Genomic DNA, 24,932 nt, shown 5'->3' on the forward strand with positions numbered 1-24,932 from the left:
CAGTAGGGAAGGGTTGGAATTGACCTCCATGTGGACAAAGCAGAACCACACTTGCCACTTTTTGTTGCAAATCTTGCTATGCTCCAGCTATTTAGAGGAGGAGGAAAGGGGCAGGGAGAAAAAGGGATTCTGCTACCCACACTGACCAGTAGTGACAGGAGAGGCTGAATGTGCGCACACACATATGCAAAGCAGGAATAGGACACACCCAGGAATACAGCACAGCATTTTGTTGAGGCTTCCATCCCTGTTCACTCTGGCTATCTAGTTAGCTGCCTTACTTCTAGAATTTAGATGAACTGGTTTATTTGTTTACTTCCGAAGGCTTGGAGAACAGGACAATGCACATGACTTTAGAATCCTAGAATCTATCCAACTGTTTTGGATTGGGTTTTTTGTCTACTGTTACTGTTTTGTTTTACATTCCCTAATTTCCCTATTTTCATAACCTTTATACTTTGTATTAACACCAACAGGCTTTGATCCAGGGATTCTGTGAGCTTCACTCCCTGGTGGAAGGGATAGATATGATTTTTAATTACTTTTCCTTCCCTCTGCATCCCTTTGCTGTAGGGGTTGGGAGATTCCCCAGAGCCTTGTGTGTAGTCCAAGAGTTTATAATGGGAATAGGCAAAAATCTCTTCATCCCCATCCCCCTCTTTCTGGAAAACAAGATCTCTTGTGCAACAAAGAAAAAACTCTTTTATGGGTAGAAAAGTAAGTCTGGATCAGAGCCATTATACTGAGATACTGCAAGTGCCTAATATGGTCAAATGCAACGAGGAGGTTTTATACTAATGACAAAGACCACCTAATCTTGCTGAAAAAAGCAAATGGGTCAGAATGATCGCCAGTACCTCTTCCATGTCACCTTATCTGAAGGTGCTCCATGGGCACTTTCTTTAGGCAACTGGGGACCACCCTAACAATGGAAGGTGGCGTGCTTGCATTAACTTGGGATTGCAGAGGGCTTGGGAACTGAGAAGACACAGATAGAGTCACTTGGTCAAGTTGCATTTCCATGATCATTGTTCAGTCTTTCCTTTAGCTCCAAAGTGATAGATGTATTTGATTTGTCACAGAGAAGAAAAAGAAGTGGGAAAGGAAAGAACAAATCTTTGGCCCCCCTAGTTCCCTATAGCCTGAACTTGAACTATTTACTGCTGAATAGAAGGCAAGTGTGCTGCACAGAATGCAATAACATTTTGTTTCCTTTTCTATGCTTGCTTAATAGGAAAAAGAATTTGTGTGCCGGATATCAGACCTACAGGATGAACTGAGGCATCGAGACCGCCATATATCTGAATTGGATAAGGAGATACTTTCACTGCATGAGAATATAAGTGCTTTAACCAAGGAACTGGAGTTCAAAGGGAAGGAGGTTCTTAGAATACGTAGTGAATCTAACCAACATATTAGGTATGAATATTTGTGATGCCAGGTAACATGTTCTCATTAATCCATCAACCTAAAGCTATTAAGGGACAGCACTAGGTTTTTTGAGACCTACATAGAATATTTTTGGCATCAGATTCAAACTGCTACATCCATATAAACCCATTTGATAGCAGATGCTTTGAACAGTGCAGTTTAATTTCAGGACTGTACATTAAATGATACTATAAACTGCACAATTTAGACACTAGCTCTTAGTAAAGTACAATATTAACTATTGAATTTATGCTAATTAAAATGCCCTTTTGTTTATATTTCAAAATGTTTATTTATAAAGCATTAAAGGAGGTGATTTTTTTAGTGAAATAAGCTAAAAAGTTAGAGAAACACAAATAGCAAAATTAGATTCTGTAGCTATTATTATTATTATTATTAATTTCATTTCTGTACCATCCATAGCTGAAGCTATGTGTTACTGTGCACAAAGCCTTTGCAAACGTGGCAGGAAGTCAAGATGAACAAAGCTGACTGTTGTGAGAATAACCTTTTTAACATAAAATAAATTAAACAGGATGCATGAACAAGATTTAAACAAGAAACATGAGAAAGAGCTGGATGTCATGACAGCAGACCACATCAGAGAGAAACAAAGCATGCTGGCAGATTTTAATAAGACCCAAGAACTGCTCAAGGAAATTAATTCAGCTTTGCAAGTTTCGTAAGTTTTATTACATTAAACACTTTCGTATGTGGGCTGAGTTTGAGTGGAGTGATGTATAAAATATTACAACAGATATTGGAGCCATATACATTTTAAATGAGAGTACTAAAGCTATCTGTCTTTGTATACTAACTGCAAACATTTAAATTTACAGTGAGTACAAAACTGAACCCACATGCAAGATGCCCAACTCTTAGTATATTGGAAAAGTTGAGAGATCTCTGTTTTAAAATTTTTAACAAAACTTTAAAAGCCAGTTATAAGCAAGCACAGTTTAGTTGTTGCTGTTTGTTTGTTTGTTTATGTTTTTATATCCCATTGTTATAGTCCAACAAGTTGTCTCTGACTTATGACAACCCTATAAATAAAAGTCCTCCAAAATGACCTATCCATGTCCTAAATTTTTGATAAGCAAAGTTAATTTCATTTAAGCATTGCCAGCTTCCATGTTGGCTCATCTTTAAAATGTATCACCTTTTTCCATGCTATAATTTGAGAATTTGTCCAAAAAACAGTTACAGGACTCATTTTCAGAATTTTAAGTAAAATATTTGTATTTCACCCTTCAGCAGAGTTTCCAGGGTGGTTTACTCAAACATGGTAGAATAGAAATAAAATATAACAATATATTGAGAGACAATAAGACATTTGTAGTGCAATCCTTTTCATGTCTACTCAGAAGTAATGGACTTCAGTGGAACTTTTTCCAGGGAAAATGTGTGTAGGATTTCAAGATTGGAAGCGAAGATGGCACCAGGCTGGCCTGCCTGGACAGGAAATTTAATAAACAGGGTGCTAGCACTGACCAGCTTCTCTCAGCATTCGTAGTACCAATTGAACAACAGCTAGAGAAAATAAGAAGGTGTTTTGTGACCCCTGAAGATTAATTAAATTGGCCCAGTTTACACAATGAAAGCAAGCCACTCTCTGCATTCAAACAATTTGCATTTAAACAACATACCGTAGTGTGTTGTTCAAATCTGGGCAGTTGTGACTTCTTGGAGAGTTAAACAATACTCAAAATAACCCTGCTAGAGTTTATTGGTTATATGAGGGCTGTTTAGCCCTCCAACAAGTTTTGTTACCAAGATTCAGATGATGCAACAAGCAGTGGTCAGGTGGTGATTATGTAATTCATGCCTGACCTGCAGCATGGCTCTCAACAACTCAAAGGATTTGTTTAAGCAACATTAGCTTGTTTTGATTGTGCAAAACAGCTCCTTGAAAGCTGTGTCTGATTGAATTTCCTTCTGTATCATCCTCGTGATCTCTTTTGTACTAGTTGTCCCTATCTTGGTTTTGTCTAATTTTCCTTGAGCCCTTGTGAAAAGGGCATGGTGGGGAGTGGAAATCCTTGCTAGATAGGGTTCACAGTTCTTCAGATGATTGTTTCCCCTTTTAAGGATATTACTATTTTTAACATAAATATTCAGACTTTCAATACAAATTTATAAAAATATTTGGAAGAACAGTTCAGGTTTAGGTGTAGTATCTTGCATACTTGAATTCTTCTCCAGGTTAAAAAAAATTAGTGGGAAAAAAACAATATATCTGGAGATGGTTGTACTTTTTTCTGAGGTGCTCATTTTCTGTGTGCATAGGAGAGTATTTACTGCATGATTTCCTTCTCCACTACTGCAGCCTGAATGGTACAGTTCAGTAAGCTTCATTGTCTTAGTTGCTGTTTCTGTAGACTAGTTCTGCACCATATTAAATAAGTAAACACTCAGATCTAGCTTAAGCATACTTCCAATGTGAAAGAAAAATAGACATCTAAAGAAGTTGACATGGTTTCATAAAAAGCTTAGTTAGGAGCTGAAAATAAAAAAGGACATATAAAAGAAATAGAAGGAAGGACAGGTCACCAAGGACAAGTACAGATGAATAGCTCAGACTTGCAGGGATTGTGTCAAGAAAGCTAAATCTCAGGATGAGCTGTAACTGGTGAGGGATGTCAAGAACAACAAAAAACGCTTTTACAGGTATGGAACAAAGAAGCAGTCCTGCTGCTCTGTAAGGATGGTGAAATATTAAGTATTAGCAAAGAGAAGGAAGAACTGCTACATTTCTTTGTTGCCTGTTTTCTTCCAGAAAGGAAACTAGGTGCAGCCTCACTTAAGTAGTGTGACTTGTAGGATGACAGGATCTCAGTTTGGCTACTCTGCATGAAGCCAGACTCCAACTCCTATAAACCCTAACAAGCATAGTGAATAGTGAGAGATGATGGGAATTGTAGTCTGGAAAATCTGGAAGACCATGTTGACCACCTTCTATATAAGGAAGTTGTTGGATTACTTTCACTGCCTTTTACCTTTGCAAAATCTTGAGGAATGGGTGAATGACTGGAGATTGACAGACACTCAAGTCTACAGAAGGGGGGGAAGAAGGAAGGACAAGAAAACTACAGATTGGTCAGACTAACTTTGATACTGGGGTGTGGAGAAGATACCAGAACAGATTACAACAGAGTCAGTTTTAAGCCTTTTGATCCCAATGCTTTGAATAGCAGAACCTCTCATGTCAATAAATCTTACTGAACTAATCTTTTAGTAAAACAACTTGACAAATGTATCTTCATGAAAGAAGGAAGCAAGCACAGGCACGGATTCTTCCTTGTGGTATCCATACACATCATGCATATGGATTCTCTGCTTGTGCAGAGCGTTATTTAGAAAACATCTATAGCTGAGGAATTTCTGAGAGAAACCCTCTCCCATCATTCCAGCATGTTTGGCCCTAGCAAATTTCTACTTATCCCCTCAGTTCTGTTCCAGCTGCCATTGCAGTAGCCGCATACTTTTCTGCTCTCAGCATTTGCTATCCATTATACAATTGCTGGTGTGGATTTCCTCCTGCTCCTTCCTCTTCTTCCACTCTTGCTTTTTCTTCCTTTTACTGTATTGGATATTATTCTTTTGTGTTAACAATCTCTGCAATCACCTATGGGGATATGGCTGTGAGGGACCCATTTCAGAAGCATACCTGCTGTGGTAGTTAAGCACCTCCTCCTGAAGAGCTCTTGTGACCTTTCTGGTCACATTCATTCTCGAGCCTTTACAAAACAAGCAACACATAATCTCTTCTGACAGGACTGTAGACTGCTTTGTGAAGGAAAGCCCTTGAAGCAATGGAGCAATCAGTGAACACGTCCATTATAGCTCAGGTGTTACAGGACACTTTTGCACCTTGGAACATGAGAGACCCTTCCCCACTTGCCCTGGCCCGTGGAAGCTTCAGAGACTTCCTCCTCCCCTGCTCAAGCCCTGATTTCATTTTGTGCCAAGCCACTCACACTTGGGCTCTTACTGCAATTTAGAGCAGTAGAGAAACTACTGAGAAAGGCCAAAGCACAACAGGCCTCTTCAGAGCAAATAAAAGAAACTGAAAGGGGGCAGCAGTCAGGTCAGCCTGTACTATTGATCTTAGTGGCCCCACTAATGTCACTCTATTTGCCATTTCAAGCTCCACCTATGCAATAGGAGCTTGGAACCAACTCCCTGCAAAATCTTGTGCCAGAAGTGTCTACATCATAAGGCAAGATTAGAGAAGCATTACTGATTCTTCTTTGTGGTCTCTGGGCATCACACATAAAAGTTTTGCACTTGCATGAAGCCTGTTATCAAGAAGGTTGAGTAGCTAAGAGCATTTTGGAGGAAGCCCCTCCCCCACCCTGGCATCCATTATAAAAGGGAGGAATTCCCACCCTTTCCCTCAGTTGTTCTTCAACCACTTTCAGTGCTTTGGGAAGTTCTTTTCTTTGAGTCTTTTCCTCCGTAATGCTTTTATTCTCAAAACAATCTTCGCATCTTTTTCTATAACCTGATTTTCTTCTCCCTTTGCAAGCTTTCCCCCACAACAATTCCCCTATTTCTTACCTACCCACCAAGAGGAGGAGGAGGAAAAGAAGACAATGAGGATGACGACAAAGCAGCAGCAGCTTTCTTCATGTTCCTTTGCTATTCCAAGCCTACTGTATTCTTTCTTCCATTTTTGTACATTTTTATCTCTCCATCTTTGTCTTCTCAATGGCATTGACTACACCATTCTGGAAATGTGTGCTGTGTGGCTTAAGGTTGCCAGTGATGGACAGCATTCTTTGTGTTTGCTCTGCTTGGGTGAGGGGCACATAGTTAAACAGTGCTCCCACTGTCACACCTTCACAAAGCAGGCCTGGAAGCATCATGGTGACCAACTCCACCCTGAGCTGTGGAACAAAGTTCTCAGAGTGGTCAATGCCTTGACCAAGCCTGAACTTTTCTGCCTGTCCACTGCCACCTCCTCAGAGGACCCCATCTTCAGCCATGGCCATCTGTGGCTTCATCACCTCTACCAACTACAGGAAAGTCAATAAAATTCAAGACAGTGAAAGGAGCTGGCCAGGGGACCAAGAGGTGAAAGTGGCAGAACCTTCAGACACCAAAACTAAGTGGTGCCAAATGGACTCTTGGCCAGTAGCAGCCACTTCAGAACCAATCACCCATGAAGACATCACATCAGCACCAGAGTTTGAATCCATCTCAGCCTTGGTGCCAGAGGGGCAGATCAGAGATATACCACCTTCTCATCAGAGATATACCACCAGATATACCAGACCAGGGATATGGTTTTGAGGTAGCCAACCACATCATCACTGGCCTGACAGTCACTGGGGCCACTCAGACCTGACAACTGATGGAATTGCTCTAGTTCTTCTGTCTTGGACTGGGATGGATGGTCTGTGTTCTCTGTCCCTACCAAGAGTTCTTCAGTCCTTGGAGCATTTACCAGCATGGCCCCACTTACAGCCCTTAGTACAGGCCAGTCTGCTGTCCTGACTTCTGTGGCAGATGGGAGTACTTCACTGAGCTGCTACCACCTTTTCATGGCCCACCAACTCCACCAATGCCAATTTCATCACCTCTGCAATTTTATGGATCCCTTGAGGTCTGCTTCCACTGCTGCACCAGCTTTCCTGGGCTCTGCAATCCATACTTGCCAACAGACATCAAGGACTATGAGTCCAATGCCAAGATGGCAACCCCAACTCCTCTTCTCTGGATGTGGTTGTGGATGTTGGTGACCCCACCTCACCATTGGTGAACATGGACCACTTTGCAGAACAAGTGCAGCAGATGGCCCATGCTCTCAGCATTGCAGCAGCTGGAGAAGGTGTTGGATCTGTTCTTGGATACTGTGCAGACTGAGGAGTTGATGCCAGTTGCTATCCTGTTCCTGCCGACCCTGCTTCAGATTGTCCAGCCATTGTGGAAACCTTCCTGAAACTTAGAGTAGCAAAGAAATTATCAAGATAGTCCAGAACACAATAATTCTTTCCAGAGCCAAATAAAAGAAATTGAAAAAGGCAGCAGTCAAATCAACTATGGATCTGATGTAGCGATTACCCATTTTGTTACCAATTGTAGTGTTGACCTTACTGGCACTTCTATGGTTGCTCCATTCACAGATAGCCCTTCAAGCTTCATATATGGAACAAGATGTGTCTACATCTGAAGGTATCACTAGTTCCAGCACTTGCAGGCTCATAACCAGGACAGGGCTCCCTGTAGCCAGGGTCACTGATCTCCAGGTCAGAGTAGATTTCTGTATTCTGTGTGCTTAGCTATCTTCTCTCAAGTTGGAGAGATCAGATGAACATCCCTGATACAGTCCCTGGTTGTCACTGTCTGACTGGGATAAGCATTCAAGCCAGCATTTACCACCTTGACACAACCACTGTTGGGACAAGCTGCACTCTAGATCTGGAGGGCAGACACTGGATAAACTAGCTAAGATTGTCCTTGCTATCCAAGCCTCATCTTCCCTGCTTGGTACCAACATGCACCATCAGCTACAGTTCTTACCCTCTAGCAGATTGTTTCTGGCTCCTCCTCCAGCCTTGCTTCCACAGCCGATCCATACTTTAAGCACCAACAATGCATTAGTCAATATGGTTGCAATTAAGGCTTTTATTTTTAGCAAGTGTGTGAAAGAATGCATACATATCATGCTATATATGTGCAAATATGTATGTAAACATACAGTATATACACTTATATGTCTCTATATGGAATGAATTTAATAAGTAGTAAAGTGAAACTGAAGCTGCTCCAGCAACTGTTGTGAAAGAGAGTTGAACTCCGTTGAAATACATCAGTGGTTGTCAGAATACCTAGTTCTTTGGATTATTAAAATTAATACCTTATGGAAGCATTCTAATAACAGTTACCAGACAATAAACATGAACTGTGCTTTATTTTTTTCCTCAAATATTAACGGCAAATATTTGTGGTGTACTGAGAAAAGTAATATTGGGTACTTTTTAGTTTTTCTTTTTACTAAGTACTATTAAAATAAATGGGATGCAGGTGGCGCAGTGGTTGTAACTGCTGTGCTGCTGGGCTGGTTGATCGAAAGGTTGCCGATTCGAATCTGCACAATGGGGTGAGTTCCTGTTGCTCCATCCCAGTTCCACATGACCACGGAGACTGTCTGCAGACAAACGCTGGCTCCCTCGGCTAGGAAATGGAGATGAGCACCGCCCCCTAGAGTCAGGCATGACTGGACTTAACATCAAGGGGAAACCTTTACCTTTTTTATTAAAATAAATATGCTACCTAATGCAAATATAACATTTTCCTATGAAAGTAACTCTGTGAGCATTAGCCTAATTATATAGAATGTTGCTGTCCAGTTTCCCTCCCTCTGGAAAATCTGTATCACTGCTCGTCTCCAGCACAGTACTTAACGCATATTTTCATTAGCACATTTTCAAGTAGCATACTCAAGGCCAGAGGTAGGCCACATGTGGCTCACCAAGGCCATTTACGCAGCCGGTTCCTGTGCTGCTAGAAACCATCAGCCAGTTCTGCTGAGGAACCAAGTGTGCAGGAAGTGGTGTGCCCTGTTTCCTAGCAGCATGAATGAGCACATTTCCTAGCAGACTCCCAATATTCTCTGCTCCCCCTGTGCTCCACCCATCCTGCCAAGCAGCTGTTTAATGGGTTATGGGAAGGGAACGCACTCCCTATATACCTTGTTTCTTAGCACAATCTCTGGTATCCCAGCGCTGCAGCCACTTCCACTGGTGGGGTACATCTCCCCAGTGGGCTTTGTGGGGGTGGCAATATACCAACCCTCCCTCCCTCCCTCTCTCCCTCCAAAGTTGCCCACCCCTATTAAAGATACCTGTGAGCTTGTTCTATACTATTTTTGTACATGTTATTATGGTAAGATTTAAAAGGACATAAACAGTAATATATTTCTCATGACACAAGCTTTTGTGGATAAAGCATATCCTATTCAACAAGTCATCATATCCATAGAAAGGGAGCCAAACATTTGTTCCATACATTTCTTTTTACCGCATTGCAAGCTCTAGCAGCAATTTCAATGGGCTACTCCCTTTTCCCAAAATAGTTTTTATGCTTTTTAGTATCTTGTTGAAGGAGCTCCTACCATCAGAGGAAAATAAAATGTGTCCTTGGAAAAATGACCAAATAGGAATCAGAGTTATGAAATTGGAACTATGTGACCCTTGTCAACTTTGCACATCAGCAGACTAACAGCAGCTAGCCAGGGGATAACATCTCAGTTTGAGGATATAAAGTTGAAGGAATAAGTTCTTGTTCATCAGCTGTCATTCATCCAAGCTTAGATGGTAATTTATGATTAAAATCAAATTTCTACTTCTGTAAAGATGCTCCTTTGAAAAATGCTCCTAAATTATATGTAATCCAAGACCCCCTTTTGAAGTCAAATTTGGGCTGGCTAACTAACATTGAAGGGTTTTTCTAATGTATCATTCCCATTTTTGATTTCTTATTTTTTTCTGAAACTGAAAGAAGTATTCTAGATTCTTTAAGAAAGTGTCATCTTAACATAATTGGCTATGGTAGATCAGGGCAGGTTCACAGCCAGATGTGTAAACCCCAACTCACCTCCATGAACCTCACCGCATAGCTCATATGCCTAAGCCATGTATGAACTAACCCATCAGTTCATGATTATCTGGAAATTAATATTATGAATCTGATTGCTGTTCAGGAATCTAGAAATTTGCATTATTCATTTACTTATTGTCTGATTTATATGCCACATCCAGGTCATAGATACCCACTTAAATGTTTCATAAAACACAATAATCACAACAAAACATGATCCAATTAAAACCACATTATATCCCCTTAAAATCAATCAGTAGCAGTTAAAACAGCCACAGCAATTAATAAAAGCACCCACAATTAATAAATAACTAAAATACAAATGTTATTTCTTTAAGGTTTCCAAAGGTGGATCCTTTTGTATTTCCTGTAGTTCTCAGTGAGTCCCTGTTGCTGGTAGCCATTAATATCTCTTATAAATAGACCAGAGACCTATAAAGACAAAACAGCCTTGTGTGGGTTCAGTGGTCCTTTAGTTTAACTTCATCTAAGATAAGATGCACACCTTCATCCAGATTAACCGATTTTCCAGACAAGACCTCCATCTTATCTGGATTTAGCTTTACCTTTTTCACCATCAGGCATACCCAAACTGCTTCTGCACATCTCTTTCGATCTTGAGTAATAGACTGAATACCAAATTTCCATCTGTAGTTGGATTGAAACTCTACCAAACTTTCTACAAAGGCAAGGCTTTGTTTTCTTGGCTTTTTTTTTTTGTAAATTCTTGTACTTATTTCCATTTTCTCCTTTAATGCTTCTTCACACTCTGTTTAAAACTTTTTCCCAATTTTTCTTGTCTTAATTGCTGTGTTCTTTGTGGCTTTTATACTATTTGAGCTAAGTTGTTATTCATCAGTTAATTTGATACTGTCTTACACATTAGTTGATTTATTTCAATTGTATTTATTGTCTCTTTGCTGTAGTTTCAGTTCCTGATTATATCAGATAGAGATTAGCAAGCTTAGAAAGCTATTTCCTTTATCACAGTTGACAATGCAAGAGGCCTGCTTATATGTAGAAGTTTCTGTCACAGCCCTTGTGTTTCATTCCTTAATTGAGTTGGTGTTTTAATATGATTTTGTGGCATTATATTTGAATTTGGGACTGTTATTAACCCATGGGTCTTGTTTTTGTCTCCTTTAAAGTTTAGAAGAAATGGAAGAAAAATATCAGAACAGGGAATCACGACCAGAAGACTTACAGCTTATTGCAGAATTGAAAGACTTGATTGCTGAAAGGGACCAGCTTATAAAGAAACTGATTGTAAGAGAGTTCAGAAATGATTTGTTGTAAGCCAAAGGCTAATAACCCTTGTCTAAACTCCTGAGATATAGTTCTGTTCAAGCAGACTTACAAGTTAAAACATAAGAGAACATAGTCAGTCTACAAAGCCCATATGTATGAAGGAAAAAGGATTACTCCGAACTATTTTAACTTTGATTGCATAAACTTAAGACATTCCAATTAATCTGTGATCTGCTTTTGTGTTCTTGAAGAATAATTCATTTTAGAATTATTTTGCTTGCCCAAGAATTTAACCTAGTCATAAAATTATTTATTTATTTAAGTTTTGTTTTGTCTCTGCAATCCACAAACCACTTAAGACAGAGCACTTGAATTGAATGTGATACCCCTAATCACTTAGACTGTATATTATACACAATCCCAAACAGAGCAAAAGAAGGGGGCATCGTATTATATGTATATAGATTACAATTACAAAAGTGTAGGTGAGTTGAAATAACAGGAAACTTTCTTGAATGTTGAAATAATGTTAATGTGTTCCTAAAAGAATTTAATACTTTTGTTGTTGTCTTCAGAATTTGGGGGCCAACCAACAAGTAAGGTCCAGTGGGCTTCCCAAACATGGGAATGAACACTTTCTTACTGTACCTCTAAACTTCCTTGGTGTTCCCTGTAAAACGAGAATGGCAGGGCTGTTCAGGTGTTGGGCTCATGCTCACTGCCTTCTTCAGCTGACTCCTGAGTAGTTAATTACCTGAATCAATTATGTCACTTCAGTTGCTGAAATGATAGCTAGATTCTCAATCCTAGCACAGGGCCACAACTGAGAATGGGAGATTAAGTTCCCATCACAGCCCAGTTCTCCACTGAAGGCTTTTCCATGCTGTGACAGGAAAGTGACTTGTTAAGGTGAAATATGGCAAAGTAGGACATAGAACCAATAGGAATGATTCTTCTATTAGAAAGTTAGGAACGCCAAAACAACAGAATGCACAATTTTCAATGAATTAAGGAACAAGGTGAAAGTTTCCATGGCAGGGAACAGAGTTAGATTGCTCTATCTCATTTACCACATAAGGACTGGCAGCTTCCAGTCTTCTGGTTATAAGTTACCAATTTTCAGGTTTAGCACCATCACAGCTGAATTTCTATTCATGACTCTTTAGTTATTATTTTCTGGCCACATTCACTTGGCATTCTGGGAAATACAGTAGTGAGTGAGTATGTTTAAAATAATACGGACTTTCATTGTTTGTTCTCTTCTAGGATGACAAAAAATTCTATCAATTGGAATTAGTCAATAGGGAGACTAACTTCAACAAGGTGTTTAATGCAAGTCCTAATGTTGGTGTTATTAACCCTCTGGTGAAGGTAGGCATCACTGTTATCCTATTAAAACTGGGGGGAAATAGATTGCTAATATTATAGAAGAGCAAAGGATCTGAAACAGTCATATGGGGAAAATACCCTGATTTGTAAAGACATCTGTATAGGTGTATATACCCTCCAATAGTGTCAGTAAAAGTGACATTTTGCATAAATTGCAAAGTTATAACTACTATTACACTTTGGGTTTTAGTGCTGTTATCTTCGTATATATTATTTGTAATGGGTGTTGCTTAAACATTAAGTTCTTAAGCTGCATGTATTATCTTTTAGGGTCAGATGCCACTGTATTTGTTTAATGTTGTATATCATATTAAATACTCTGTGTTTTAGATTCCTTATTTGTTTTTCCCTTGATAAAGAATTTCCTTGAAATGCTTTGGGAATTATATCCACCTGTGCAGGTCTCTTTTTGGGTTTTGGATTAACAGTGTTCCCTTTGAAAACCAAGTTTTGCTGTTTCGTTGGACAGTCACTCATAAATAATTATATATAGTGATGAGCCATTATTACATGTTAAGATTGTTAGGCACTTATTAAGATCACGTTCAGATGTTCGTACCATTACTGCAGGCCTCCTTCCCTGCAGTCTAAACATAAGGGAACCCCACATTTACCTGGACACTTCTGTGGGCAGAAGGGGGTCAATTCCCCCTTCCTCCAGAAGCTTCATTTGAAGAGCTTGAGGGCCATCTAGAACAAGAACTTAAGAAGAGCCGTGCAGGATCAGCCAAAGACCTGTTTAGTCCTCTCCTCATGAGTAGCATATGCAAGCAGTAGTGCCCTCCCACTCAGAATCCCAGCAACTGGTTGGTATTCACAGGCATACTGCCTCTGCCACCAAAGTTAATATACAACCGTGATTACTAATAGTCTTCCCACAGGGTTCAAGTTGGCACATAGGGGAAAGAAAAATCGACAAAAATGGCTTCTCCTTCAGTTCTCCACCTCAAGTGCCCACCGGAGCCCTTCCATTCACATAGGGGCAAGTCCTGAATCAAGCCATTGTCCTTTTTGCAGTTTGGACTCTTAGACCATTTTAAGATGACAGTTCCCTTGTGCATGGAACATGCAGCCATTCCTAAGTTGCTACATGGGATCCAAAGGCCCTTCCCCATGCAACCATGCCTTCTATGATAATTGGTTTGTGATAAAATATTATCAATGACCTCACCAGCTCATCTCTCTCCATGTACTGCTGCAGTGTTTTTCTGCAAAAGGGATTCATGTATGCCATCTAGTGGAAAGAACTATCATTTTCCTACTTCCTGGGAAAAAGCTGGTATATTAGATGACAGATTACAGGGGCCACATTAGTCCTTTTCTGGAATTGCTATCCTTTGTTCAGTCACTTGTCACACAAAATCCACATGACAGATGCTTCCAGACTATTCGTGTTACTAATGTTCTTCTGTCAGTTAAAGACAGGCTTCCCACTCACCGTGCACACTTCAGATCTAGCACTTTTTAAAGTATATGTATCTCACTATGCCCTGCATGATTGTTACAAATATCTTGACATTTTGAACAGGATGTTCCTTAGCCCCTACTTTTCTGTGTGTTTACATTTTTTTAAGAGTGCCTGATGCACAGTGCAGGTGAATTGCAGCCCTGCATCTGAATAAACATACTTAAGAGGAGATGGTAATCCTGACATTTTTCCCAACAGTTTCACAACTTTGCCTTTTCTTGTCAATTTCAAACTCACCCTTTGATTTTTCAGGTGTTTCTACGAAAGGCAAAGGGGAGGCAACATTTGAAATTAATAAGATGTTACATCACTTTCATCTTCCTGTCTTTCCTCCTTCTTTTTAGCATAGGCAGCTTTTGTACAATTTCAGAATGCCTTTTTCAAGAACAGTGCAATTTTGAAATTTTAAAATAAGACCTTTGTTAGGACCAATCAAAATGTCACAAAAGATTGTACAAGCTTTTGAGTTATCCAGAATTCTTTTTCAAGCTAGGTGGTAAAAAGTAGGGAATGACGGAAGAACAGAAAAATCCAAAGATTAGGCCAGATGTTGTAGTGGATACAATCTGACTGAATCAATAACTGGTAGGTGTTGCAGTTATCATATTACATTCTGGAACAGGAAAGCAATTTGAACCTCCATTTCTAAAAACTTAAAGGCCAGATGTAATTCAGATCTGTCCTTTGTTCTGGGCAAAAACACAAGTTTCTGGATAGGATAGGTATAAAAAAGAAAGAGAAAAATTATTTATTTGTTCATTTATTTTATTCTGCCTAACTCCCATAGACTCTGGGTGGTTTAGAAGAATTAAAACCAACAAATGAAACATGATTTTATATTAGCAAAGCTGGAGATTAATCTTAGGAGATGGACTAGGTTAAATAGTTAAAACCAAAGTGTGTACCCTAGTGGGTTGGAAGGAATGGAACCTCCGGTGCAAAGTCTCTCTGCAGGTAGTAAAAGATCATCTTCCTTTCTAGTAGATTCTGCCCTGAATGGCCAAACATGGTATTTTCAGGGCAACTGAAAAACAAAGATGGCTGTACTGGTCCATGAGAGAGAAAAAATGCAATCAGCAGCTGGGCATTGTCTTTATTAGAGCCAGTTAAAATTCCACCAAATAAATAAAATTGTGCAGGCTTTCAAGTCCTCCAGACCCCTTGATCAGGCTGGGTCAGGGTTAGCAACTTACGGCCCTCCAGATGTTTTGGCCTTCAGGGTGCCAGCTCTTGGGCTAGATGGTGAAAAAGAATGGATGGGAATTTATGTTTTAAAGAATGGATTGAGTACCGACTATGAGGATTGTAGCTTCACAGTGAGATACGATGTTCAGTAGGAACTATCCTTGCTTTGTAAGGACACCCTAGGACAGAGGGTGGAAATGACATTAAATGGTTCTGCGACTGGAAATACATGGCAAACAGTAGTGAAATGAGATGGTGATCCCCCATTATACACTGGTAGAGAAAAATAATTTATGCACTCCACCACTGCGCTTTCAGTGTGCCTGGCTGAGTGTGCAAGGATTGGAACCAGTAAACAACTGTGCTTTCTTCAATGAATTCAAGATTACATTTGTCAGAGCATTTGTAGACCCCAGAGAAATAATATAGATGAAAATTAAAATGTTTAACACATTATGAACTTAGAAAGAGCTTCATTTAATTTCCCCATAGAAGTAAAATTTACTAGATCAGAAGCTTTTTGCTGTCTAGTTTTCTATTTAATCATATCAGACTGGGGAAGTGGCTGTCATTACATTCTGGATTAATGGAAGGGAACCCTCCCTTCTACTGCTACATTCATACAGTTGGTACTGAATTAGTGCCTATCATGTTATTTTTAACAGAAAAGTAGCTTGCACTACTCAGTACTTAGACTAAATTGCCAACATTATTCAAAGCTAGACCTGACACCTTAATACTGCAGTAAATGAGGTGAAGCATTTCACTTTCATACCCCCTCCTGAGAAATGGTGCAAATGCAGCAGAAATAAAATTGCAATGAATTAATGATCCCCCAGTCCTAACTTCCATGTAAAACAAACATTAAAAACAGCAATGTCCTTACTTGTACAGGCCCTTCCTCACATTTGTTATTTTTAATGCAGCAAAAGAAGAAGAATGATAAATCAACAAACAGGTTTGTGAGTGTCCCCAATCTAAGTGCTCTGGAATCTAGCGGAGTGGGCAATGGACATGCTAACCGCCTGGACCCTATTCCTAATTCACCCATCCACGATATTGAGTTCAACAGCAGCAGACCACTTCCACAGCCAATACCACCCAAAGAGCCCAAGACGGTTTTGAGGTGAGCATTGCCTCACCAGTTTTTGTTTTTCTTAACTTGGAGAAAGAAAAATGATTTATTTTTAGCTGAACCCCACCTATCTTAAGAACAACTCAAGACTACTCTTATCTTTGAATTTTAATTTTCACACTATATTTTAAACCTCTTTACAGTATCCCTTTTTATTGTTAAACTTGTTGAAATGTGACTTCCCCCTGCCTAGTAAGTCTTGAACCCTTCTTTTCAATTTTTAAGGAGCTACACTATTAGTACGATCCATGTGTTTTCAATTGTTTACCTTTATGAACAATTGTGTGAAATGTTTGTGTTATTACTAGCTGCCCTTTAGGAACATGTTACAATCCCCATATTAAAATTTGTTGTTGTGTAATGCTTTTACCTGACAAAATTGTTTACCATATTAGATAAATATGTGTTGGTTTATTCTTTTTCTTACTTCAGGAAAAAAAATGAATGCAAACTTAGAATAAGTGCATGCATCAGGTATTATTTAATGCTATGCTTCAGCATTAAAATACCCACATTTAGCCCTGCTTTAGGAAGTGGTAGAATGGGTTTCAATACCAGACTAAAACGGATGTAATCCTTCATATCCTGGAGAGCGTAAATCCTTTCTCCAGTCTGCTTTTAATTCCACTTGGGTGCCAACTGTAAAATATAATTGGGGGCAGGGGATAGAACAGTAAGATTACAAAGTAATAGCATTTTATTTCTAAAGGCAAAGTGAGTTCCTGTAACATATACTGTTCCTTATTTTTCCCTGTGCATGTGGTATGCATACATATTCAGACGTCACTAACATGCATGTGCATGAATTCATGGATTGTGATGCTGCAGTTTCCATTGCAAATTATGTCACACCTTGTATTGCTCTCAGAACGGTAGGGATTGTTCTCTTTGTTTTTCTAGCCAAATCATTTCATTTTTAAAGCTTTAAAATTCATATAGAGATTACATTGTGTAGGTTTATTTGGGAATTATATTTGTGGGTGAAAAGTTGTGCTTGCTTTGCACTAAATTTCTTGTTATTATGTATTCAGTGCCACCTGCATGCAGCTGCAATAATTCAGTCTGAATTACATAAGATTTAAAATATGTAATTGTTTAGTTATTGACTAAGTCTTTGTTCAACACGTCTTTAAGAATATGATGCTTGCATCATATTTCTAACAACTAACATGACCAGAGGAAAAGGATGCTAAAAGAGGATCTTCCAAAACCACTTTTGCTCCAAGCACTTATTTTTAAAGAAAAGCAGCAAACCCATTCTTTTTTTCTTCTTCTTCTTCTTCACAAAATACTATTTTTCCACCCTGTCATGTGGCTTAGTGAGTTTGTCTGTGCTGCTGATGCTCTCCAATGGAGTGGATGATCAAAGGGAGAACGAGGTGACATTAACCTGCATCACGAGCTCCTGAAATGTGATATTGAACTGTAAACATTGTGTGCCATGCCTTGGCTGCTTTGTGCTTTTTCCAGGCCTTTTGGACTCTCGCTGTTGCTTGTGGGTTAAATCTGTCTTTTCTTTTTGTGAATTTAGCCCTCCTCAGATTGAAGCTTCTCCAATGGCTTCACCAGATCCACAGCGCCAGGAATGGTTTGCCCGTTACTTCACATTCTGAGAGATTATTTTTGTGTGTGGCACAGCGTGATGTGGACTGTTCATAAGAGCATGACCTTAAACTAAACCCTTACGTGAACAAGCTTTCCTGTAATATGTCAAACACTGTGAATGAGAAAGTATTTGTCTCTCTGATTTGCACTGTATTTTATGTGATATTCATGGAACCACTTGACATGGTAATATAAATGTGCTTAATGACACTTATTTTTATTTAAAATGGAAAAGTATTTAAACTTTGTAATTATTGCATAATAAATTTTCATAGAAGAAACTTAAAAGCTTCCCTCTGCTTTTCCTATGAAGATGTATTTTCTTTTGTTTCAGGAAAAGCTTTTCCTTCCTGTCTCATACCCTAAATGCAATCAGTTGCATGGTTATTGTGTATCAAAATAAACTGTCAACAGTTTTTTTTTAAAAAAATCAGACTGTGGCAAGATGTTTAAATCCTATTTTATTTAGTTATATTGTAGCACTGACTTTAAAATTTGTGTTTACTCTAAAGTGAAGAATGCAAAATAAATAAGTTTATAGTAGTATAGCTGATGGTCTTTAGAGCTGAGTGGTTTTAAGATCATATTAAGAAAAATGGGATCCTTATTTCTCAACTACAATTTATCTACCCTCTAATAATTATAATTACTATATTTTAATCTTGAATTTCATCAAGTTTTGTCATTAATATTTTATAAAGACCTACAGATACAATGCTCTTTAGAACATCTGGGGTACTACACTATATAATCTTGTATAAATGAAGAATCATTTATGAAAATCTGCATTTTCAGGGCATTTTCATCCTTTGGGCAAAACTCAGGCTTTACAAAAATAGTGCTAAACCAGTTATGCATAATAAAACATGTACATTTTTCATTAGAGCTCCAGCACACTTAACTTACAAAGAAAGATGTTCCTTCTTCCATCAAAAATTGAGCCAGGGACCCCATGACCATTTTTCATGTGGAGAGTGAGCCTGACTTTCCACTTTATTACACCTGTTTAACAGTTGTACACGTTCTCTGGCAGAAAAGATGCAATACACTGGCAAATTTGGTTTATATACTTTTGTTAATGCTGTTGCTGTTAATTCCAAGATTACCACAATGTAACCAACTGGTAATCTCAGGGAAAAAGTTGTTTTATGAATGTACTTTAAGACCTGATCTTTGTATCTTTAAAGGGGGAGGGGGGGAGATGGCTTGGTTATTTTAAATAAGATTTTTATCCTTCGATACAAAAGTATAGCTCTTCATTATTTCTGCCGAAGCCCTAAACTACGTCTTCCCATTATGCAAAGCATAATTAATCAGTCAAAAGTACCATCACTAGTTACAATAAGTTTTATATGTAGCATATGTATAAAAGAATAATTTGTATGTTTTCATATAAAATATAAAATATTCTAAATTAAAATTTTAAAAATGTGTCTCCTGTAAACTCAGCCTGAAACCTTCACTGGAAGCAGTGTTCTAATGCTCTCCTGCTAATAAAAAGCAGTATTTGGCAGGTACTCTATGGTTGATGGATTTAACTGTAGGTATATGCAACCTTTACATTAAAAGAAAGCCATATTGAGTCAAAGTCAGATTTCTTGGCTATTACCTGAAATAAAACACACTGGATGATTTTGCTATTATGTTCTGAAGTATTTGTTGTGTGGTTTGTTTTTCTTCTCTAAGGTTTACTTTGTCTGATTAGAACAGTGCAAAGAGTGATAGGGTTCACTTCTCATAGCAATATTTAGTGTCTACTTCAATTTTCTGCTTGGTGAAATATTTTTATTTCTAATACATGTTATGTTAGTAAAATCTAGTATCAGTCTTCCGTAGTAAGAACAGGGAAGAAGCCATCAGCTTTATTCCCGTACTTACATCTTCTATAATAGTCTACTCTGGGAATTTGGAGACATTACATTAGGATATGGGAAGGATTGTATCCACTGGTTATTAAGGTCATGCTTGCTAATTTTTCTAGAACATTGTTATCTTAGAATGAGAGCTGCATTGTTCTGTTGCACTGATGTTATACAGCATTGTTCTTCTTCCAAATGTCTTGATTATTGAACCCTTTCCACATCAGTTGGACCAGTGAGGTTCACCTTCCATGGAATCCCTGCATATTGCATAGAATTCCAGGGTACATGTGACACCGGTCCCTAAACCAGTCCAAGACCATTTTCCCTCAATTTATTACCCAAACCTATTCCTCTGACTTGTAAAGCATTTCTTTTTTAACAGTCAACTCACATCCAACTGAAATCTCATCTCTCTCCTTTTGGAGCTGTTATCCGCCCCACACACAGTTCCTTGCCCACAGATCATCTAGTCATACATACATGTGTGCATGTGCTCTGTTTTAGACATACACATTTATGCACATACAATCCACACGTTCATAAGCATGCAATGCCATCCAGTTGCAGCTGATACATGTCCCTTAGTCCAGCCTGTGGCTCCCACTGCCCAAGTACCACCCCAGCCCTCCCCCACTACCCCCATGATGCTTCATAGCTCCTTCCCCCTAGACCCTGGAAAAGGGCTTTCTTCCAGGGAAGTTTGGTATATACCAGTGCACAGTATTGGTACAGTATCCAGCTGCCCTGCATTTTAATTTCCTCAAAATGCTTTGAGTCACATGCAATAATGTATCACCTCAAAAGCATGTCGTGAACTGTGGCTCTCCTCCTGAATAAGCATGCGTCTCCATAACTCTTTTTCCAATAAACTTTATTGGTACAAGCCAGAGTGAAATGTTGAGCCACTGTAACATCCATCATTCCCTTGCTTCTTTCTAACCCCTTTGGCCTCTCGCTTCCGAGAGTGGAGCACTGTGAAATCGTTTCTCACCCAATTGAAGTGCCTGACTGTGAAATCGTTTCTCACCCAATTGAAGTGCCTGCCGGTGCTGTTGCCTGGCAACCAGCACCACCTCTTCAGGAGGGACTTCTATGTCCAAGCTACCAAGCCCTCCATCCCCTCTCCACTGCTGAGACATGTCCAGCCTCCAGTTCCACCTCCTCTCCATGGGTTGGTTGACATCAGCCTGAACTGTCAACCCCTCCTCCTCCGCATTCCCCTATTCCCACAGGTAGATCAACAGGGGCTCTCATCAGCCCAAACTGTCAACTTCTCCCCCTCTCTCTCTCTCCAGCCTTTTCCCAACCTTGGTCTACTGCTTCAACATGCCAAAATTCCACAACAATCTTATCCTCATCATCTGGGCTTGAGTTCTCATCCATCCGGGCAGCTGCTTGTGCACACACAGGCATCCTGGGACAGTGTGCACACGACAAAGCACTTCATAGGTCAGCTGAAGGCAGACTGTGGTTTCCAATGAGTCCTGACACTCTGGAGGTGGGTCAGTTGGTAGGGAGGGTCCTGCCCACTGGAGAATTCCACCTTGTCCCAACTATCAGAAACAACTTTTTCAAGGGGTGCGAGAGGCCATACCTGGATGGAGTCAGCAGGAAGCCCACTTGCACAATCTGTTGGTCATAGCCATAGCGTCCAACCACATGAACTTGCCATCACACATTCACAAGTTAACTTGCATTGGCTACCTGTATGCTTCTGGTCCCAATTCAAGATGCTGGTTTTAAACTATAAAGCCTTAAACGGCTTAGGATCACAATACCTATTGAAGCACCTCCCCTAACCATGAAATACTTGGACACTATGCTCAACCTCAGGGGCCTTCCTTCAAGTGCCAACTTCAAGGGAAGTGTGAAGGGTAACAAGGGGGAGAGCTTACTCAGTGGTGGCCCCTCATCTATAGAATAACCACTGTGACCCAGCTGGCACTGTATCTTGTCATCTTTTTGGCACAAGGCCTCCTTTTTAAAGACTTTGGCTACTCAAAGCTGTTTCGCAGAGTCACTCTTTATTCCATGTGATTGTTTTTATCTTTTCAATCTGTTTCAAGCTTTTTTCAGATTTTGTTAGCTTTTATTGTATTTTATCATCAGTTTTATGGACTGTAAACCACCCAGAGATATTCAGCTGTGGAGTGGTATAGAAATGAAATTATTATTATAATAATACTCTCAAACACATATGAAATGATTCTCACCAATATGCATGTTTGCAAGTTTGAAAAGTGCTAAATTGAAAAAAGAACTAGGGTATATATTTTGACCGGACAAGTTTTAAAAATTGCTCCTGAAATTTTTGATCATATATTGTTTATTCCCAACTGGAATGGAGCACTAGTATTTGATACAATTTAATTGGCCTACAATGCACTAATTTGAAATACAAACAAAACAAGTGTATGAATGGAATACCATTGAAGCAGCATTTAATTCTTCTGCCACTATTTTTTCAGAATATGAATATGTAAACTTTCTTTTTTCCTCATCAGCCAAATTTAAGAGCATAAAAATGAACTTGTAACCATTTCTGAAAATTTAACACATTTCTTTAAAAACAGGTATAAAATAGAAAAAACAAAGGTAGGCATGTTGATTAAAAGAAAAATTCTCAAAACTTTATTAGGCCAACTCACAGGTCACAAAATAGTGGCCAAGTTTCCAGAATTTTCAGAGATCTTAACAAGGCAAACAGTAAAAAGTAGGGAGGGGAGAGAGAGAGAAAATAGCTATGTTGAAGCCCTTACAATCTGCATTTAGTTCTGAAAATTTAGCTTTGTGTGACTTAGAGAACACTGGATTCTCTAAGGAAAGGATTTAGCCTTTCAACAGAAGGAAATTTCCATGGACAGAGATTGTATACCTGGGACCTAATTCTCTGAAAGGATGTCCCATTCTGCTACTAGGAAAAAATACCCAATGTGTCTTCTATTAACATTTTCTTTTTTTAAAAAGTACGTGTTTTCTACCTGCCAAGGAACCTGTGTGTTTTATCTAAGGATTAAAATGGATCTGAGTAACAAGCTAAATTTTGAAAATGTCTAAAATGGGGGATCAACCATTGTTGGTCTTCAGTGCAACCTGAAAGTAGCACAGCATTTGATAGATGTCTCTGGTCTCCTTTCACAGTCCATCAGCAGATTGAAACAAATGTAGATTAAATGGCTGCAGCACCCAACACTTTTCCTCTATTTTTTTCTTTGTTTTCCATCTACCTGATGAAGAATCTGGAGAATTCAGAAGTTTGCACTGAGTTGGTTCCATAAAAGTATTAATCGAATAGGATGTTGGAACTTCAAAACCTCTCTCACCACCAGATTGTTACTAGATCGTTAGACTTGTGGCGAGGTGAGCCCAAAACCTCTCAGGCAGGCCAGATCCAGCCCATGGGCCATAGTTTGAGGACCCATGTCTAAGAGTTTACCCAGCACTCTATCATCTCCACTTTTTGTTCACAAGGGACCTCTTTGTTGGGTCTTTAACACAGAGCAGTAATACAGGATTATTCCCACCTCATTAAAACTGCAAGCACAGTATCTTTTCTTACACTGAAATCATAAGCATATTTAGCATAAAGTCCAGTAGGCCTTATTTCCCACCCAAGTGCAAGCAATGCTGTACAGACTTTATTTAATTCCAATCTGGAAGGATCCACAAAAGCAGCTTACATCAAATGATAACATACAAACTTATTGCTGCTCTAATATTCTTTACAAGTCAACCAATATAATTGACTTCATCAGCTTGCTTTCAATCAAAAGGGCGACACCCACCTACAGGTACGGCTCTCGACCTAAACCAGGCATAGGCAAGCCGTGCCCCCCAGATGTTCAATTACACCTCCCATCAGCCCTAGCCAGCATAGCCAATGATGAGACATGACGGGAGTTGCAGTCCCAAAAAGTAACCGGAGGGCCACAAGTTTCCCACCCCTATTCTAACACTTTTAGAGTGGCTTACAGCAGATTCTAAAAAATCAAACGTAAAACCACCAATAACCCACAACAGGCTGACACCAAAACTTCAGCGGGCTTAACCTATCAGCTTCAACTTGGGGAGAAGGCGGAGATCCAGACACGCCGCCAGCCAGCGGCATTCCCCCGCCCCGCGGCAGAGACCGCACGGCCAGCTGGCCGGCTCCGCACCGCACCGCAGACCAGGTAAGCCGCAAGGGTCTCTCGTGCCCGCTCGCCCAGGTAAGGGGTAGCCTCCCCGCGCGCAGAGGAGCCGGTGGGGAGGAACCTGTGGCGCTGCTTCCGCTCCCGCGCCTGGCCTGGCATTCGCCCGCCAACTCGTAACTTCCTCCTGCGGAAAGGCGTGCTGCGTGCGGGAAACAAGGGACTGCCCTCCGCAGAGCCCCCTGGCCTTGCCTCGCGGCACCACCCCAGCCCCGCCACCCTGGCAGCAGGCTGCCTCGCACGGACGCGCACGGATCACAGCCCCACTGCCAGAAGGGCTTGCTGGATGCTGCCGCCCTGCTCCGCTCGGCCCTCTCCGGCGTCTCGTTCGAGGCGGAGTCTCGGCGCGCGAGCAATCAAATCCCCGGGATTTTGGCGCCATGAGCGCCGGGGGCGGGCCCGGGAGGAGAGGTTGGCTGGTGGCCGCTGCGTTTCGGCCGCGAGTGATGCCGCCTGCGGGGAGCGGGTACCGGCCGTTGCAGCCCCAACGCATCTAGAAGACCCCAGGCGGGGAGGCGAGGAAGCCCCCTTGCTCTGTGCAGCGGATGCGGCCGACGGGGCCTCCCCGCCCCTCCGGCGTGCGTCGGAAGACCGCATAAGACGCTTGCCGCGCCCCCGCTGGCGCTGCTTGGAGAGCGGCACGGGCTCCTGAACGCGCGGTGGAAGCGCTGCAGTTCGCCCAGCGTGCCTGGCGAGGGGATGTTGGGCAGCGTGGGGCGTTTTTCTGCCTGAACAGGCGCAGGATCGCTGCCTGCCTCCATCCATCCATCCATCCATCCATCTGCTCAACTAATATATGCTCTGCCCTTAAACTG

The 24,932-nt window shown here is 40.4% G+C and overlaps 1 protein-coding gene across 5 annotated transcripts in view; it reads left to right on the forward strand.

The window, feature by feature from the left end:
• Positions 1-18,353, forward strand: part of FAM184A (family with sequence similarity 184 member A) — an 86,712-nt gene extending 68,359 nt beyond the window's left edge. Inside the window, exons 13-19 of one of the 5 annotated variants that reach the window (XR_006414282.1) lie at positions 1,235-1,419; positions 1,967-2,113; positions 11,184-11,301; positions 12,550-12,654; positions 16,252-16,451; positions 17,241-17,332; positions 17,992-18,056. Coding sequence is in view for 4 of the 5 variants with exons in the window: in XM_044425722.1 (XP_044281657.1) it covers positions 1,235-1,419; positions 1,967-2,113; positions 11,184-11,301; positions 12,550-12,654; positions 16,252-16,451; positions 17,992-18,073 (837 nt within the window). In the remaining variant the exon portion in view is untranslated. Of the gene's footprint in view, positions 1-1,234; positions 1,420-1,966; positions 2,114-11,183; positions 11,302-12,549; positions 12,655-16,251; positions 16,452-17,240; positions 17,333-17,991 lie in introns of those variants that run through there. The other 4 variants (XM_044425722.1, XM_044425745.1, XM_044425735.1 and 1 more) reach the window with 4 other exon arrangements.
• The last annotated feature ends 6,579 nt before the right edge of the window (positions 18,354-24,932 follow it).

Source organism: Varanus komodoensis, unplaced genomic scaffold, assembly GCF_004798865.1.
Source record: "Varanus komodoensis strain SLA01 unplaced genomic scaffold, ASM479886v1 scaffold1, whole genome shotgun sequence".
In the NCBI taxonomy this organism is placed as follows: domain Eukaryota; kingdom Metazoa; phylum Chordata; class Lepidosauria; order Squamata; family Varanidae; genus Varanus; species Varanus komodoensis.